Source organism: Olea europaea, unplaced genomic scaffold (assembly GCF_002742605.1).
Source record: "Olea europaea var. sylvestris unplaced genomic scaffold, O_europaea_v1 scaffold2517, whole genome shotgun sequence".
Classification (NCBI taxonomy): Eukaryota; Viridiplantae; Streptophyta; class Magnoliopsida; order Lamiales; family Oleaceae; genus Olea; species Olea europaea.
In genome coordinates, this window is record NW_019243419.1 from 116,662 (window position 1) to 134,651 (window position 17,990).

Below are 17,990 nucleotides of genomic sequence, written 5' to 3' on the forward strand. Positions count from 1 at the left end.
CCAATTGAAGATATCTTGGGATGATGGAATGAAAAGAATGAAGAGAAGATGCCAAGAAGTGAAGGAGTCAAGTGGGAGGACCAAAATGCACATCTTCCATAGTTAGTAGCACTATGCGACCGCGTAGTGCTACCCTCTATGCGGTTGCATAGAGGCATACCGAAGACAAAAAGGCAAAAAAAAAATTTACTCTATGCGACCACATAGAGCAAAATTAGGGCAAAAACATAATTTCCTTTTTCCACCGAAACTCTTATGGAAACAATATTTTTAGGGTCCTATATAAACAAAAACTCGACCAGAAAGTAGGAGACACCGTTTTTACAAGTTTTTGAGAGATTTTGAAGGAGAAACGAGGAGAGAACAAGAAGATAACATCGCGCCAAGTGAAGATTCGATTGAAGATTGACTCGGGTGATGACGTTTCTTCAAATATTTTTATGTTTTCTTCTTTTTAGCATGTTAGGCTAGATTTATCATTGTTAGGAGATCGATGAACCTTGTAATATTACGTTTGGTTGTTGATTTGAATTTTTGACGTATTTAAACGCAAGTTCCGGATTTGATTGATTTATTACGTTTTTATTTTCATATGATTATTGTGCACGTAATTGTATGATTGTGGTGGCCTATTTTATGTATTCGAAAGAAGGAAAATAGGTTTGACGTAGTATAAATCATCATAGGGTCTGATAGGGGGATATAAATATATCTCTATGCCTTGTATGAATCATAGGATATTCATGAATTTATAATGCATTTCGGTATGTTAGTATTCGTCATAGAAATATAGTTGAATCATATATTGGGATAGGTTTGACATTGCTCGGGAGAGATTGCTAAATTAAAATAAGAATATTGATTCATCTTTTGTGGGACTGTGTGTCAAATCTACATAATTGAAAATTTAACGGGTATTGCTTGGGGATTCGTGATCCTAGTGCGTTAGTATATTCATTAATTCCATAAACTCGAGTTAAATTGCATCCAAATTACTTTGCATTGAGTATAATTTTTCATTCATAATTGCATCAAAGTTTACATCTTTTTAGTTAAAGTACAAAATGTCAATTTGATTTTCGTGTTTCGGTTAAGGTCATAATAGGTTAATTTGAACTAATTCAATCCTTGTGGGATCGATACTTGGACTCATAGTCAATTTTACTACTTGTTAACGAACCGTACACTTGCGGTGTGTTTTAAATCGGAACAAATAATTTCGCGAACACATGTCAAGTGGACAAACCAAAGCATTGAGCCTCCAACAAAAGGGGTAATGCTAAGAACACATGGGCCAACTAATATCACCATCCAACTCAATAACTTGGACCATACAAGAGTGTTGGGTCACGAGCAATATTAACTCAATTAAGCTGCTTCTTATGGAGTCAAAATCTTTTCGGGTCAAGCCATCACTAAGATATCAATATAAATTATCTCACATTGGTTTCACATCATCGCTTGAAACTTATTGAATATCAAAACCCAACAATTCACTTGGCAATTGGCAGTGTCATTTCCAATATTATTTGGACTAATTGATTTTCTCCCATCACTTTTAACCTAATCTTCCAAAAAAAGAACCCTAAAACCAGTACCCAAGCGAAAATCATTTGAAAGCACCAACATTGCTATTGTAATTAAAATCTGAAACTTGTACATATACACTACGAATATGGAAGACAAATTCGATTACTCACACTGCAATTAATTTATTCATCATATGACAGGCTATTCTCTGAAAATTAAAGTCATTATTATTTCAACATATTTCTTGGAATTGATCAACTGAAATCTGAATTTATTGGATTGGAGGTAGGCCAATAAACAGATCAGTCACCACCTCTAAGCTCACTGTCCTTTGGCTGCAACTAGCAATTTCTTTCTGTTTTTCTGGTGTCTGATTTGGCTTTCGTCCACACTGCAGGCATCATATTTTGAATAACTTCTATTAAAAATGAACAAAACAAAAAATTTAATGTAGAAGAAATTTGATGCCTTCAGCAAGTTTTAAATTGGATACCATCTCGAATGCAACAATGTGAATTAATGCACACGTGGCAAGCAAAATGAGAGTAGAAAGAAGAGCACCTTCAATGGGGATGTGGATTATACTAATAATAGACCACGTGTAAAGAGCCGAAGTAGAGAAAAATGGACACATTCTCAAATGAAGATGAATAATAAAAAATTAAGTAGATAATACCTAACACATTTTCCACGACCGAATGCTGCGCTAATTATTCTCAACCTTTCTTCTTGACATATAAGTATTTTGTGGTGATTGACACTTTTTGGATACAATCCATAGCTCCATGGCTCTTAGAGCTTGTTTGGTAAAGCTTTTATTTTCTAAAAGTGTCAAACTTCATTTAGAAGTATAATGATTTTGATTCACCACTTTTATCCGCATATTTTATTGGACCAATCAACTTTTTATTAATTTTTAGCAACATTATACAGCCCCTTAACTTTAGATTAACTGAAATGAATAGAAGAAATATCATGCAATCGCCAAGTTGTATCATAAAGTGATGAAGGAAGTTTTAGTTTGAAAAATTTGCACACTTCAGGCACCTGGCATGAACCCTACCAGTCTATTAAATAGAAAAGAAAAATATTTCAAACTGGAAGATAAGTTTCTAAAACGAAAAAATAAAAATAAATATTCGAAAAATACAAGTCTATCGTTCTCAACGAGAGAACTTTTGGCTACTTCACTTGATATATTGAGATATTATAATAGCAAGAATACAGCTAGGAAGCAGTACAAGATATACAATAAACAAAATTTTAACTTCTTTTTTCTTAATATTGTCTACTAAACAAGCCAATAATGTTTTCATAGGCAAGAAAAATATGTTAAGACATGGAATTCCATCTTAAAAAGTCAACCTTGTTAAGAGGAGTAGACCAAGATTTTATAAGTTGGTCTATGTTTCCATATTTAATCGACATGAGATTTTATCCCTTAACAAAATATACCATAATAAACTGTTTTTGCATAGACGAAAATTCATATTAGATAATCCTGAAACCTATAATGGAAAACACAGTATTTTAAAATCAAACCAAAGTTCAGAATAAAGTTTTAAAAAGGTGCCAAAGGATCAACTGTATAATTTTCCTAGTATCTGCATGTAAGTGCGAAAATTATTTTGGAATTGAAAGATTTACCTGCTTGCGCAATCTTGTATTTTCTTCAAAAAGAAAATTTTCCTGAATGTATTCACAAAAAAATGTCACAAAACACATGTATATACGCAATATTACAAAAATCAACGAATGCCATTTCTTAGAGATCATGCATGGTGATACCTTTGCTTTTGATTTTTTTATATCCTCCTTGTATAGTTCAGCCTGAAATTCAAAAAATAACAATGTTGTCCTTAATTTTTTTTTTTTTTTTATTATTGTTGTTATTGATACGAGTCAAATTTCAGTTACAGAGCGAGTCTAATCATAATACCTTTCTTGCTCGAATGGTTTTCCGGCTGTTTTCGAGCTGGTTGTGAATATCGTGCAGTTCTTCAACTGAACATGTCCCCAAGTCTTGCCCTAAAAGTTTCCCGAAATCCAAATACATTTATTAGCAAAAATTCAAGCATTCAAGGAAAGTTTTTAGAAAAATAAAACACAAGACAAGAACCGTTTGGAGCTTTCAAGGAACTTCATCTTCTTTTCTGTGAATGCTCCTTCATGCTTCAAAGGCTGTAATGGAACCAGAGGAAGTACCATATAAAATTTTGGTGAAAAAGACTCAAAATTAAAAATAAAGTAGAGAAAATACATATTTTACCTGATTCAGAAATTTCACCTATATGGACAAGAGACAGAGAAGTGATTCACCAATCCAAATTTCCAACTCTTTCTCTTGTCATTCTATCTCATCTCTCAATCCAAAACCTAGGAAAATCGTTTGCTAATTTACTTTTAACACTCTCACAGAGTCCACGAAATCTCTCTAATCAAATTTATGGAGTTTCAAATCAAGAATTCCATTTGATAAGATAAAACCCATCAAATCAAATTATGATTTTCACAGACCAAATTAACAATTTGTTCAGTATTGAGTAATGCTAGTAATTATCAACAATTCTTATATGGTTTTGGTAATGTAGCACTATAATGGGTAGAGGTGGATGAATAGAGAAAGCTAAATGTACAGGATTCTAAATCTACAATCCATGCCTGCCTTGAAAGAGGAAATCACTTCAAAAGAATTAATAGAAAGAATTAAATCACTTTTCATTCACTTATTCTTGATAGATATACTTCACATTTTATTTGAAAAGAATTAAATTAAATTGAGATAACTGGTGGAGTGGTAAAAGGTGTAGAATTTAAGTGGGAGGTTGGTGGTTCATACCATACTCCAATTTTTATTCACATGTTTCCAATGTTATTTCTGTTAAAATAAAATAAAATAAATGTTGATGAGAGTAGGCAGCACAGTCAAAAATTTTGAGTTTAAAATAATTTGGAGACTTTCCAAACCACGAGTATTTAGAGATTTGAAAATCAATAGCACTTGAAAGAATTATGTTTATCACATAGGTGGCAATTTTAAGGGTTTCACCCCAAAAAAAATTTGAAAAGTCAGAGCTCAATAACATACATCTGACCTTTTTCAACAAGGTTGTATTCATCATTTTAGCAATACCATTATGCCGAGGAGTGTAAGTTACTATTCTGCGCCTCAAAATTCTAGAATCTTTACAAAATGAGTTAAATTCGAAGTTACAAAATTTAAAAACATTATCTGTTCTAAGTGTTTTGATATTTTTATTTGTTTGATTTTCTATCATCAGTTTCCATTGCTTAAAAATTTGGAAGGTGTCTAATTTATGTTTTAAAAGAAAGATCCAGATTTTTCTTGAAAAATCATCTACTATTAACAAATAAAATCTGAAGCCACTAAGAGTACTTACTGATGGTGGACATGTAAATACTCAAGTATAGAAGTGGATTTATCAACCCCATTTTTAAAAGGCAGTTTACTATGTTCACCAATAACACAATCTTGACTAATTCAAGTTTTTCAATATTATCATTTTCAAAATATTTTAATTTATTTAAAATTGTCAGACCTTTCTCACTAATGTGGCGAAGTCTTTTATGCCAAATTAGGGTTTTGTTATTATGAGATCTCATAACTATAGAGTTGTTTCTATCTAATGGTTCAGCTTGCAGTGTGAACATCCCATTAGATTTAGAAGAGGAAATTATTTCTTTAAAGTTTAGACTTATAGTGGTTAATCCTTTATGGATCCTAATTTCATATTCATCATCCAATTGCCCAAGAGAGATCATATTTTTTTGAAGATCAGGTACATACCTAGTTTGGGACAATTCAAGGGTATTATTATTATTCTCTAGCAAAAGCTTAAGGTTTCCAATAACTTTTACATGACAAGTCATATTATTTCCTAGAACTTGACAACTACTAAGTTTAGTAAAGCTAGTGAACTATTCTCTAATGGGACACATATGAAAGGAGCAACCATAGTCTAAAACCCATTCATTTAGGTTTCTTTTGGATGTGGTAACCAGGACAACTCCCTGAATGTCAAGTTCATTACTGCAGGCAATAGCTGCAGACCCATCTAAGTTTGTTTTTCCTTTCATGTCAGATATTTTCTTAAAACAATCTTTTATGAGATGTCCTGTTTTACCAAAATAATAACATCTTCTGGTTGGTAACTTGGGTTTTGATTGTGATTTAATGTTTTATTCTGATTCCTAAATTTTGGAAATTGAGGTCTTCCTTTCTTTTGTGAATTGAAATTGCATTGATTGTTCTTTTTGTTTTGATTTACCTTTTCCCTAATATTTGGACCTTCTCCAAACTAAGGATTTTTAGATTCAGATTCTTTGTTCCTTAAAGATGATATAACAATATTAATAGTTAGATCAATTATACTGTACTCTAAAACTTTTCTTAGATCTCTGTATTTATCACCTAGTGCTTTTAACAGAGCAACAACTTGTTAATCTTCATATAACTTCTCATCACAGTTAATTAATTCTTGAATCAATCATATGAATTTATCAATGTTTTCTTCTAAATTTGAAGAGGGATCAAATCTTAAATTGTAGAATTGCCTTAGAATATAACATTTGTTAGGCATAGATTTAGTTAGGTATATAGGGACTCAAGTTAGGTCCAAAGACTAATAGTTTATCCAACCTTCCTAATGAGACAGGTGCAAGAATATAGAATTCCAAGCAATCTCATCCAAATCCTATCTTCTATAGGCACTAATCTCAGTACCCCATGTCCCATCAATAGCCCCAGCACATATATGTTGTAATAACAGAGCCCTCATTTTCTAGCGCCACAAACTAAAATCTCCGGTCCCTTTCCAAATTTCTACTTCAAATTTTTGTACAGTTGTCATGATTACAAATAAAGTCACATATTCAAGTTTGTATGCCACACAGGATATGATAAGTATAGACAGTGTGAGAGAACAATAAAGATTTAAATATCCTAGTCTAGTATCAAGATATGCAATTGATCAACAAGAACAATTAAATCGGGTTAGGCAGCCAATTTGATAGGTCTAAGGAGTGGTGACCCGTAAATCCACCACCCCTTTAGATTCCCAGATCCTCGCAGGAGATCTTGGGCAAATGAAGGTAGCAGTAGATCACTTACCTTAATAATCTAATCAAGATAGGCAATAAACAATGTAATAATTGACTGAAAAATAAGATTATAAGGGATTCATACTAGAACTGAAACCTTAATGCTTCAGAGCGAAGAAGGTAGTAAGGGAATACCAAAATCGGTTGCAAAGTCCAAAATATTGAACAAGAAGCCAACGAGCCACATTAACTTAGTGTAACTCAGTAGTGAGTCACAAGAAACTAGCAGAAATCGTGATGAGTCAAGTTAACTCACCGTTACTCAGAACGAGTTTTGAAAAATACAACTCTGTAGCAATAAAAAAAACCAGAACTTCAAGAACCCAGAAGAAACCACAAATTTCTTTCAGAAACAAGAACCAACAATATCACGAAGTATTTAAAGATCGAATCAAAAATTGAATCGAAGATAAATCTCAGCCAGAAGTTTCAAAAAACACAATTTGTTAAAAAAAAATAAGTAAAAAAATAAAAAAAGTTTTCAAAAAAATTCTTATCTACAATTTTAGGGTTTTCAGAAAACTTTTAATCCTAACCCTAGCATTTCAAAAAGGAGCTCTGATACCACTTGTTGGTCTCACGATTGATATGTATACAAAAACAATTTGCTGAAAACAAATAAAATTGCAGAAAGTAAACGCACCAAGAATTTTCGCTTCTTAGAGCCTGGATGTTCAGCTAAAGTCTACTCACCCGTTGAGTATCTACCAAGTAGATTAGACTCAAATCCACTAAGAATCACAAAGAATCGATTCAAGAATGTCAAATTTCTTCACTTAAGTTTTCTTTTCGCTTCCCTTATAGAAAAAATTGCTCCTCTCACAATCTCTGAAATTGTATATAAAATACAATCTAAACATCACTAAGATTTTACAGAGATTGAAAATCAGAAATCATGAAGAAAATGAAATACCTCTTAGAGAAGACGAAAGAAAACCCTAGAAAGTGACTGCACACTGCCACGAAGGGTCACAGGTGGCGATATATAGTCCAACCAAAGATCCAGATCCAACGGTCAAAATAATGCCAGATGTAGGGCCAGAAATTCATCTCATCTCACAATTTTAAGAGAAAGTCACGTTTTTCTTAAAGGATAGAACCTGGTGGCCCAAACAGCATGGCCTAAAGACAATTAGATTTGGCCTAATCCAAGAATAGAGAGGCAGTTCACAATAATAAAAAAATAAAATAAGCTAGCCAGTAAGATTAAACTGTTAGAGGCAACTTTTGGATAATTTAGTGGAATAATAAAGCTAAGAGTTTCATTTTATTAATTTCGAATTAATCTTGAAAGTTATTTTTTGGGCTATATGTGCACATTGTTTTCTTGAAAATTAAATAAAAATCATATTTATCTTCTGTAATTTTTACAACCTCTATTCTAGTATTATTTAATTTGTTGTATCGTGGAGCGATTGTCCAAAAAGATCGTAGTAATTAACAAGAAGCAATTTTGCTTTAGAACATCGTGTTATCACGAGTCTCCATAGTTTGATAAGTCTTCTTACTTTCTACATTTTAATTATTGTTCTCGAAAACTATCTGCAAGACTGCAACTAATTTACAACTTCACGTGAACCGCAAATATTATTCACTTATCCAATATTCATTTATATTTGTTATAAACACTAACCAAATGATGTTGATGAATAAACATGTATGCATACCTAGTATTAAGACAAGGTTTCATCTTAAAAATCAATGTTATCACGGATGTAGCTCAAAACCTTATTGTTTATTATTTTTCATTTTCAGTCAATTTAAAATTTTACACATAACATACTTCTTGTAAGATGGTAACTTGTTTGAAAATATTAATCTTAGTATTTAATTACCTGTTTGAGCATTATAATGATCAAAATGCTCTTTTTAGTTTTTATAACTCGAATAATATATTAATATTACATTTTTGTTTTAAAAGGTAATTCGTAAAAGAGTAGCGATAGAATCAATTATATGCTAAGCCCTTGTAAATTAAAATCAAATTTTTAGTAGATTTTAATAAATTTTGATGACAAGTATGATTGAAAAATTACGAGTCCCATGAAATATATGATTAACACTAATTGTTGAATTTGATTTTAAATTTTAATTTGATTTTAATCCAAATCAAATAGGTAATAGGTATAATTTTCATCTTTCCATAAACACGGAGAATATTTGGACTCCATTTATGATGCAACCTCATTGACACTTTAGTGATACACCTTCTCCTCTTACATCCTAAAATATTATTGAACCAGAAACAACCTTTCTCCTTTTTTCCTCGCAACTCTATTCAATTCTGTTAGGTTTTGGAGATGTTGGCAATCTTTAGACAAAAAAAAAAAGTTGTAAAAGGGTATTAAAAAGTCAAATAGTCAAGTGGTAGGTTGTATAGATGAGTTGGGAGTCTTTGGAATCGTCTATGGAAAGAGGAAAAATGTTACTAGATTTATGCTAGCCTGCCACTAAGATGTTGCTTGAGTGGAGCACCTATCGCTCGCCTGTCATTGGGCTCTCACTTGAGCAATAGTGTTTCTCAAGAAACCCTATTTCGCGTTTTTCAAGAGTTTTATTTGGCTCATACTACCCAAAGCTTTCATATTATATATACCTACGCCTCACTTCGGAATTGTATGGATTGAACATTGAGTTAAACAAAAAATCATTCCATACACATCATACAAATAGTTCAATCACTCTATTGATTTTGCCATATCATTGAAAAAACATCAAATTTACATAATCTAAAACATCAAAACACATTCTTCCACATAATTTGTCAGTGCTCTGAAGATGAAGGGAGGTAACCGGAGTTCTGGTTGAAGGAGAACAAGTTCTCAGTGATCCACAGAGTTAGACAAATTCAAAAGGCCAAAAGTTGGTGTAGGAGCATACAATCGATGAGGGCTTTGGTGATTATAGTCAGGAGGTCAAAAAATACTATCGTTAGTTGAGTTTGATAGTATTGTAAGTTGATTTGTTTATAGTGGATTCTTACTGGTATGGGCCAGGAGTTTTTATCTCGTGAGGGGTTTTCTCCATCAACAACTTTTTGAAATTATTTATGTTTCAGCAATTTGTTAACTGCGGTAATTCAACGTAGTATAGTTGTGCATATGAATTCATCTGGATTAAATAACAATTGTGACTTGTTGCTTTTATTAATTGATCAATTTAAATTCCGCATAAATATCTATTCACTCCCCATCTAGATGTTAGTTGGTTCGAACTTTATTATTTCAAATTCAAACAAATATTTCCTAATATCAACTTCTTCATCAAAAGATGCTAATTTTATGCCTCATTAAAATATCAATTTTATTTTTTATTTGAAGGAATGACCTTATAAATAGTGTTACATACTAAGAAAATAATCTAAATAAATCAAGAAAATAATTTTTGATGTCTTTAACATCCCTCAAACTTAATATGATGTTTGTAAAATCTAAAATGAGATTGAAAACTGAAACGACCCAAGCAAATGTTCTCTACCAAGGCCAAAACTATGCTCCATAATTTCGTTGACGATGCTTGCCTATTAAACCAACCAAACAATTAAATGTTGGTTCTAAAGAAAAAATCACCCACCTGTATGACACATATGTGACCACCACCACGACTGAACAAGGCAAAACCAGATCCTCGAGCGATTTTTAATAACTAGCCTGTCGAGGATACACTAAGTTAATAGTAGCACTATGAGAATCCATGCATTGTAGAGCACTCGAAATCAAAGATGAATAAAAGACCTAACAGAACCCAGACAAAGAAGGAGTTATGGAAATTAACTGTGTGGAAAATTGAACCTGATTTTCTTCCAAGTAGTTCGGCAAGGATACAACAAATTGAAACCAAAATCTATCAAAGCCTGTCGAGATTTTTGCGATCCACGAGGCTTAAAAGACTAAGAGACCGGATCAACCACAGATACACCAATTTTTAAACTGCTATACCCAAAGAAAGCCCAAAAATTGCACACAAGAGGATGCTAAAGCAAGAATGGAAGGGCACGCATGAAGATAACAAAGGACCAAGAATTAAATGACTCTATTGATTACTGGGGATGGCATGGATTCACCATCATGACGGTTGAAAACAACCCAAATATATATGAAGAGGTGCTTATAGATGAATATTGGGCTCTTTCCTAATTTAATAAAGTCTATCGTTGACAATTTTTCAAAACACGTTAAATTTACGTTTTTCTCTTTCTATCTTTTTTCGTATTCTTTGTCTGAACTACGTTTGCTGTGCGTCTTGGGGAAATTTTTCCCAACAAGTTGGAAAAAGATCAAAAGCCTTTTGTTACTTGATTTCCTTATTTTTTTTTAATTCTATAATATTATTTATTTTATTTTATTTCATTTCAAATCAAACTATTATTCAATCCGACTGTATCTTTGTTCGTTACACTACATTGTTGCAATATCCCTTAGCCTCTATTTAGCTAATTTATATATCATTTATAAAGAGAAATAGTAATGAATTCCACAAAATGTATAAATAATAAATGAGTAGTTATATATGTAGTTAAAATTAATCTTTTACTTTCACTAAATTTACAAACCATTTATAAATTGGCAGCCAAACAGAGACTTAGATATAAACTAAACGAGGGTGAAAGTAGTTTTGGAATTCATCAAAAAAGATTGCATGAATGTGAAGGTTGGATGGTCTGAAGCTTCACTTGATGGTTCTTGAATTTTCACTAAATACATACTGAAATAGCACCTAGGAGAATATCAAAGATCTTGTGGTTTGAGATTAGTACTAGGTTTAGCTCATGCGTCAAAGATATGAATACTTTAATGCTTTCAAAGATATGTATTAAGAGCATGTTTGGTAGAGATTTTAATCCAATTAACATCAATTTTTTTATCGTTATTTCACTATTTCAGTCATCATTTTTTAATTCTTTTATCACATGTAGGACCCATTTTATCTCTAACGATCAAAAAATTAATTAACAAAATCCCTACCAAACAAACACTAAAAGTCTATTCACAAAGAAAATATAATTAGGGTTGAGACATTAATTGAGATGCCGAATTTTTTTCTCAAATCTGGATACAGATAAACTTGACAAAAAGAATATAGAAAAAATTAATTCCAACAATAACATCATATGATAAGAAAAAATACATATGCTACTATTCTTTCTCATAAAATTAAAAAGATAAATGAAGTATGTCGTTAAAAATATGATAAAATTAATTACATAAGTGAAATAAAGTCATTCAACTTAGATTGTATAATATCAATCATCATCTCTTTTGCATCGTTGGGCATTAATTTTCTTTCCCTTGTTTGTTTGGATTTAAGTATGAACTCGTGGTACAGAAAATAGGTGGATTTTTCTTCAGTTTCTTAAGAAATTTATGTTATTAACCCTACTACAATTATTTAACCCTACTACAATTATTTTAATAATACATTACTTTTCGTTTTTCAATATGTATTAAATATTACAAAATTATGAATTTAGTGTTATTAAATCTCAATTAATTAACATTTACATTAATCTAAACTCGATAAATCTTGATATATATGAATATATTTTTTTCATGTATCTAGACATTTGAATGGGTGTTTAAATTCATGTATTAGTAATTAATTCTTATGTATCAAATGTAGTATAAAAATGTTGCTCATTTGTAGTATTTAATCATCACAACAAATTTGAATCATGGAAGTAAAGTTTTGAAAGTACAATTTTCTCTTAAATTTATATCCTAAATTTTATTTTATTTAGTTCGTTTAAGACTCATCAAATCCTCCTAACAAATAGGTATTAAATATTACTTTTACAACATTTATAAATTATGTCAGAATAACATGTAATGCATGTTCAACTCTGAGTAATTATACTAAAATGAGGCTTATTGATTTGAATTATATGCATGATTTAATTTCTTATTAAGATAATCGTTAGAATATACAATATTCAACCATTTTTTGTAATTTAAAAGTTCAGTATAAGTTTGTATTCTGGATTTTCACTTGGCCTCAAGGTTGAATTGAGGCCTTAAATCTAGAGTTATCCTCTCTTAAGGTCATCAATCATATTTCACAACTTACCATAATCAATACTATCAAGAGCAACGAAAACGCTTTGGATTGAACTACCCCTTTAATCCTAGCACGTGCATAATAGGGATGGCAACAGGATTGGGGAATGCCAGACAATTTTACGCCCCCATTACTCACTTGTTTAAGATGGGTCGGAACTGTTTACGGATCCTTTTTTTTTTTTTTGAATAATTCATTTTATTGACCATTCATTAAAGTGAAACAATAATATAGTTATTAAATTTTTTAATTAATTAATTTATTTTTAAAAATTAAATTATGTGAATATATTTGATAAACTAAAGTTTTTCTTGTATCATATTTCTTAAATAATCTTAGCTGTCATCTTCTATTTAGAATTAATGAAATTTCGTAGAGTTTTTCATTTAAATTATTGAATTCTTTAATAATAATAATAATAAACGGGTGAGGCAGGGCGAGTGTTACCTGTACCTGTCTCGACCCGAATAAGCGAGTAATCCACGCCCCATTGGATTTGACAAGTTTATTTTTTGTCATTTCTAGAGCATAAGATTTATATACGGATGACAAACAGACTTGGTCACAAGGCATTTGTGAAATTCGTTCAATCCACTTCATATAATAATTTAACCTATTTTAGTTAGATTAGGGTTTGATTTGTGTACAAATTTCATAAGTGACAGTGATAAGACTTGATTTTAAGCATATTCTAACATCTTAAATAGTTCATCTAAAGGCTCTTAGAAGAGAGAAGACATATATATTAGCATGCTCTTTCACATATAACTCAAGTATTGTTATCAAAACGTGACACGTGTACAATTTTCTTAAATGCAGGATTGAGACTTACTATGACCACCTCTGTTTACTCTAATACAATGTTGATCGTTTTTATTTCAAAACTTAAATTGTTAATAGATATATTTATCTATTTAAATTTAATCTTCAATAATTTATTCGCCACTACCAATAAAAGGCAACATTGTATAATGTAAATTACTTGGCACGAAATGGCTGATAAACAGTTGAGATATTTCGACAAAATTAATGACAAATATTTCAAACCTGCACATGTTGTTGAACTTCAGTGTTGTTAGTTGTGGTCTCCTCTTCTTTTCCATGTTCAAGGTATTTCTCAATTGTATTTTCCATGCTGAAAAAAAAAATGCTTTCAGCTAGAAAAAAGAAAAGAGAGAATCCATATTTTCAATTTGGGAAGCTAAATGCTAAAAGACTGAAATTATAAACCACACTAATCAAATTTCAACTTTCTCATCAACGAATATAAACATATGTAAAGGTTACAAAAATTTTTAACAGTCTTTAGGTAGATTCTATATGATTTATGAATCCCAACACATTTGTTTTATATCAAAATGTAGAAACTAGAGAAAGTCGAACATTTTTGTCATTTTTACATAGTTTGTTTAGCAGGGTGATTGTAGAATACAAGACAATATTAAGAAATAAAAGAAACTTAAATATTATCAAATTTACTTTTAAATTGTGTCCAATAATGTGCGTGAGAATAAATGTATTATTTGCAACTAGAAAAAATACAATATAGGAGATACTTGCATGGATCAATACATTAATAAATCAAATTTGATAAACCAAGGTCTATAAGAGATAGTTGCATGGATCAATACATTAGAATAACCTAAGCCTGTTTCCAAATTAAACATGATCAGGTTCTTATTTGCAAATGCAAAATATTAAGAAAAACAAAAGATAGAAATAGTAACAATAAAGAACATGAAAATACTCTAATATCTAATATAAATCACTGGCCATAAATATATATATCAAATCACAATTATAACCAAGAACACACACTTACAATATGATCACTAATTTCAGAAATAACGAAAAAATTATTATTCATTTTTTGCTTTCCTATCCTTTTCGCCCTTTTTCTTGGAGAATATTATTCTCGGCACTTATTTCTAGCCAGGCATTCCATTATATAGTACCTGACTTACTTTACCGATTTATTATTCAATGTTGGACTAAGTCACATGCAAGGACAAAAAGAAAAGTAAACAAGTCTCCCTCCAAAGTAGAGAAATTCCCTCAGAAACAACATAAGTAAAAGAAAACGAGGGAACAAACATTGCTGTCACACAAGATTTATAATAGAAACATATATGAGGATTTTGACAAGTAGCTAGCAGCTCAGCCTAGGTTTTTTACACATTGGAAATCTTTGAAAAGAAAATTGCTCTCAAGAAAGTATTGAAATAAAGTGAACTTCAAGATTTTACCTGTAAAGCTCTTAATTAAACTCGGGGTAAAAACCCCATGCAGGTTTAAAAAATATTCTGAACTAAATTGGGTTTAGCTTTCACAGTAAGTCAGTAACCACCATATTATTCCTTCGCTCTCGGTTTTACTAGGAGGAGCGAGAGGTTAGCAAAACATGAATTCTCTATGGTAGAGATTAGATGCATAGCACAAAATTAAAGACAAAACATACTCATTTTTTAAGATCCTTTGTGAAGAGGAAAGTTTTTTTAGTTTAAAAAGATGTAAAGAAATGCCAAGATGTCAGGCTACCATAAGCAAAGGGCTTTGAAGCAGTTGCCCTTGCAACAAAGAACATTTCTTATTCTTCCCTTGCTTTTTTAATTCATCTTGTTTTCGATTAATCTATAAAATATATATCCGTATTAATTTTTTAACCAATTTTTTTTTTCCCCCAAAAAATTGGTTGTGATTGCACTAACATGCAGTGTCAATGTTGCTGGTTTCATGTACCCGTGAACAGCACAAGTACTCAGGCACATATGCATGCATGTAGACTTAATATAGAAATTAAAATCTTCCTACTTATTCCATGATTGACGTCTTTGAAGGATTGAAGGTAAATCACGAGCACTGTTTTTGCAGATTTTGCTGAGAGTGAAAAAAGCATGAATGGGGGAAGTCATTTTTTACAGTAAAATTTAGCTACTGACTTCAAAGAGACAATTATAAACTCTTTTGTAACAAAACTGATTGGTGCAATGAGTACAAGTGAGACTGATTGCATTATTTCTGGCATAATGGCATGAAAATATTCAGTTCAAGAGACATGAATGGACGAAAGGATATATGAATATGAATATGACCATATTTTTTTGGAGGTAATTGGTGAATTAATGCAAGAAAACAAATAAACATCAAATCACAACATATGGTAGCTAGTAACCTATAGCATAAGTACCAACATTGTGTGAACAATTTCGATAAAAACATAGGTTATAATAAAGGGAATACATTCATTTAGCCCCCATTTTGATACAAATATGTATATGATCTATAAAAATCATTATGGAGATTCACCCTACCCTTGTCCTCCGGTAGGACCGTCTTACAAGATTTAGTCAAAAACATTAATTTCAACTACATATTCATAACTACTACTATTATTAACCATATATTTCGTGGAACTCACTACCACTCGTCTTACTATTAATTCTTCTTTATAAACCATCAAAAAATTTACCAAACTGAGGCTTGTTTAAATTAACTCTTCAACCAAAAATTTTGTTTCAACAAGCTGTCACCTCCTATAATTTTTTCTAAAGAAGTCTACAGCAAACACAACGTTTTGGTCCAAAATAATTATTGTTCGTGATAGGAACGACAGTCGAAATGAACCCACTAAAATACATCCTCTGCACAAAAGGAGATCCCTAAGTTTCTTGCAACCTTAGCAATTTTTTGACAATAAGTCATGTTCCAAACAAAATTTTAAGTCAGCGAGCAATCTTCGTATATTAACAAAGTAAGATTGATTCTGGGAAGCTTAAGGAATGTAAGCTGGAGTTAACAAAGTACTGGAAATCTCTCAAAGTACAGCAACCCAATATCCTATTTCTCCATCAAACATTATGATATTATACATATAAAAACATGAATATGTACTTATAAGTATAGCAAAGTAGAAAGCACATTCAACTAAGTACAATTTTATGCAATAGAAACGTGTACGTGAAATTAATGGGATACGTACAATAAAAATTTAAAAATTGCATTGAGAGATATAAAAACGTACTTGGAGCTTGAGAACTGAAAAAGTCTTCCTTTTTGTGAGAAAATAATCAAAGCTACTTCAGCATCACAGAGTACTGATAACTCACGAGCCTTCTTTAACAGCCCATTTTTGCGTTTTGAGAAGGTAACCAGCCTGCTTGATTCGTTTTCAATAAACTTCATTTGAATCTTTCCTCTCACCATTTTCTGCAAAATAACCAAAATTTCTGTCAAATAAGTGAAACCCTGATAAGGAAAAAATAACTGTGAAATGACCTTAAAATAATTACCTGGACGTGGCTCTTGTGCTCAGCAGCTTAGGAGAAACTTAAGATCTGTCAAAAAATTTAAAACAAGAAATGAGAAAGAGGCGTCTAAGTAAAATCACACAGATATTTCTGATAAATTTGGTGTCAAATGTATGAATCCTTCTTCACCATTTAGTTTCCAAGAGAATTCTACAACGGGAAGGAAATTTTGTGTTCAAATTTGTGTAAAAATAATCAGAAGTCCCCAAAACCCTAATAAATTTTAAAACAAAAACTCAGCTGCTAGTCAATCAACGAGAAAAATAAACTAAAATCCAGAAACCCTAGCCAGCATGGAAAATTTGTAGATAAGAAAGGTAAGATTGATGCAAAGCAAAACAGAAATACCAAACAATATAAGGCAAGAAACGACTGTTATGTACCAGTATTCTGAAGAACATCAAAACCCCTGAGAGTGGAAAAACAGATTTATAAAGGATCAAGGAATTTGTTCAAAATTTTATAAAAGATAAGAATATAAAGAACAAAGCCACAAAGGATTTCTTCCTTGTTGATGCATCAATCTCTTTATTTTCAGACCACAGAACCCGACGTTTACTCACTTGTTTAGCAACGTCTGTAATTATGCTCTTGTTTGAGTATCAACACTGTCCAGCCACAAAAAATGAACAAACGTAAACGCCCAAAAAAAAAATTTGCTGATATGGAGATTCTTTTAGGCACTATTTAAGAGCTTATAAAAAGGGAAATTTTAAGAAAGAAATAAGGCAGTAAATTTTCTTGGTTGTATGTCCAGATCATCGTACGATGATGTGATGTGTCGACAAAATACCAATAAAAAGGGAAATTTTAATAACAAATTGAAAGCCTTAACCAACGTTGGCTGGAAGTAGAATTTGTCACGTGGCTTACCTCATTTGGCCTGTTTAACTGAAAGGTATTAGGTGAGGTTAATTCTATTGGTGCACCATGAAATGTAAACAATAGATTATACTCCCTCACATGAAGGGAGGTCCA

General features: G+C 31.3%; 1 protein-coding gene across 3 annotated transcripts; it reads right to left on the reverse strand.

The window, feature by feature from the left end:
- Positions 1 to 1,625: 1,625 nt before the first annotated feature.
- LOC111382540 (MADS-box protein AGL42-like) lies at positions 1,626 to 17,686 on the reverse strand. 3 transcript variants are annotated; one of them, XM_023006554.1, is made up of 10 exons: positions 17,576 to 17,685; positions 17,396 to 17,421; positions 16,995 to 17,039; positions 16,727 to 16,911; positions 13,753 to 13,840; positions 3,650 to 3,711; positions 3,470 to 3,569; positions 3,319 to 3,360; positions 3,178 to 3,219; positions 1,626 to 1,921 (listed from the first exon to the last, which is right to left on the reverse strand). In XM_023006554.1, exons 4-10 carry the CDS (start codon positions 16,906 to 16,908, stop codon positions 1,802 to 1,804), a joined length of 636 nt encoding a protein of 211 aa, XP_022862322.1. In that variant the 5' UTR covers positions 16,909 to 16,911; positions 16,995 to 17,039; positions 17,396 to 17,421; positions 17,576 to 17,685; the 3' UTR covers positions 1,626 to 1,801. The 3 variants fall into 3 exon arrangements, with proteins under 3 accessions (XP_022862322.1, XP_022862323.1, XP_022862324.1); XM_023006555.1 differs by lacking the exon at positions 17,396 to 17,421 and having other exon boundaries at positions 17,576 to 17,686; XM_023006556.1 differs by lacking the exons at positions 17,396 to 17,421; positions 17,576 to 17,685 and adding an exon at positions 17,361 to 17,390.
- Positions 17,687 to 17,990: the final 304 nt, after the last annotated feature.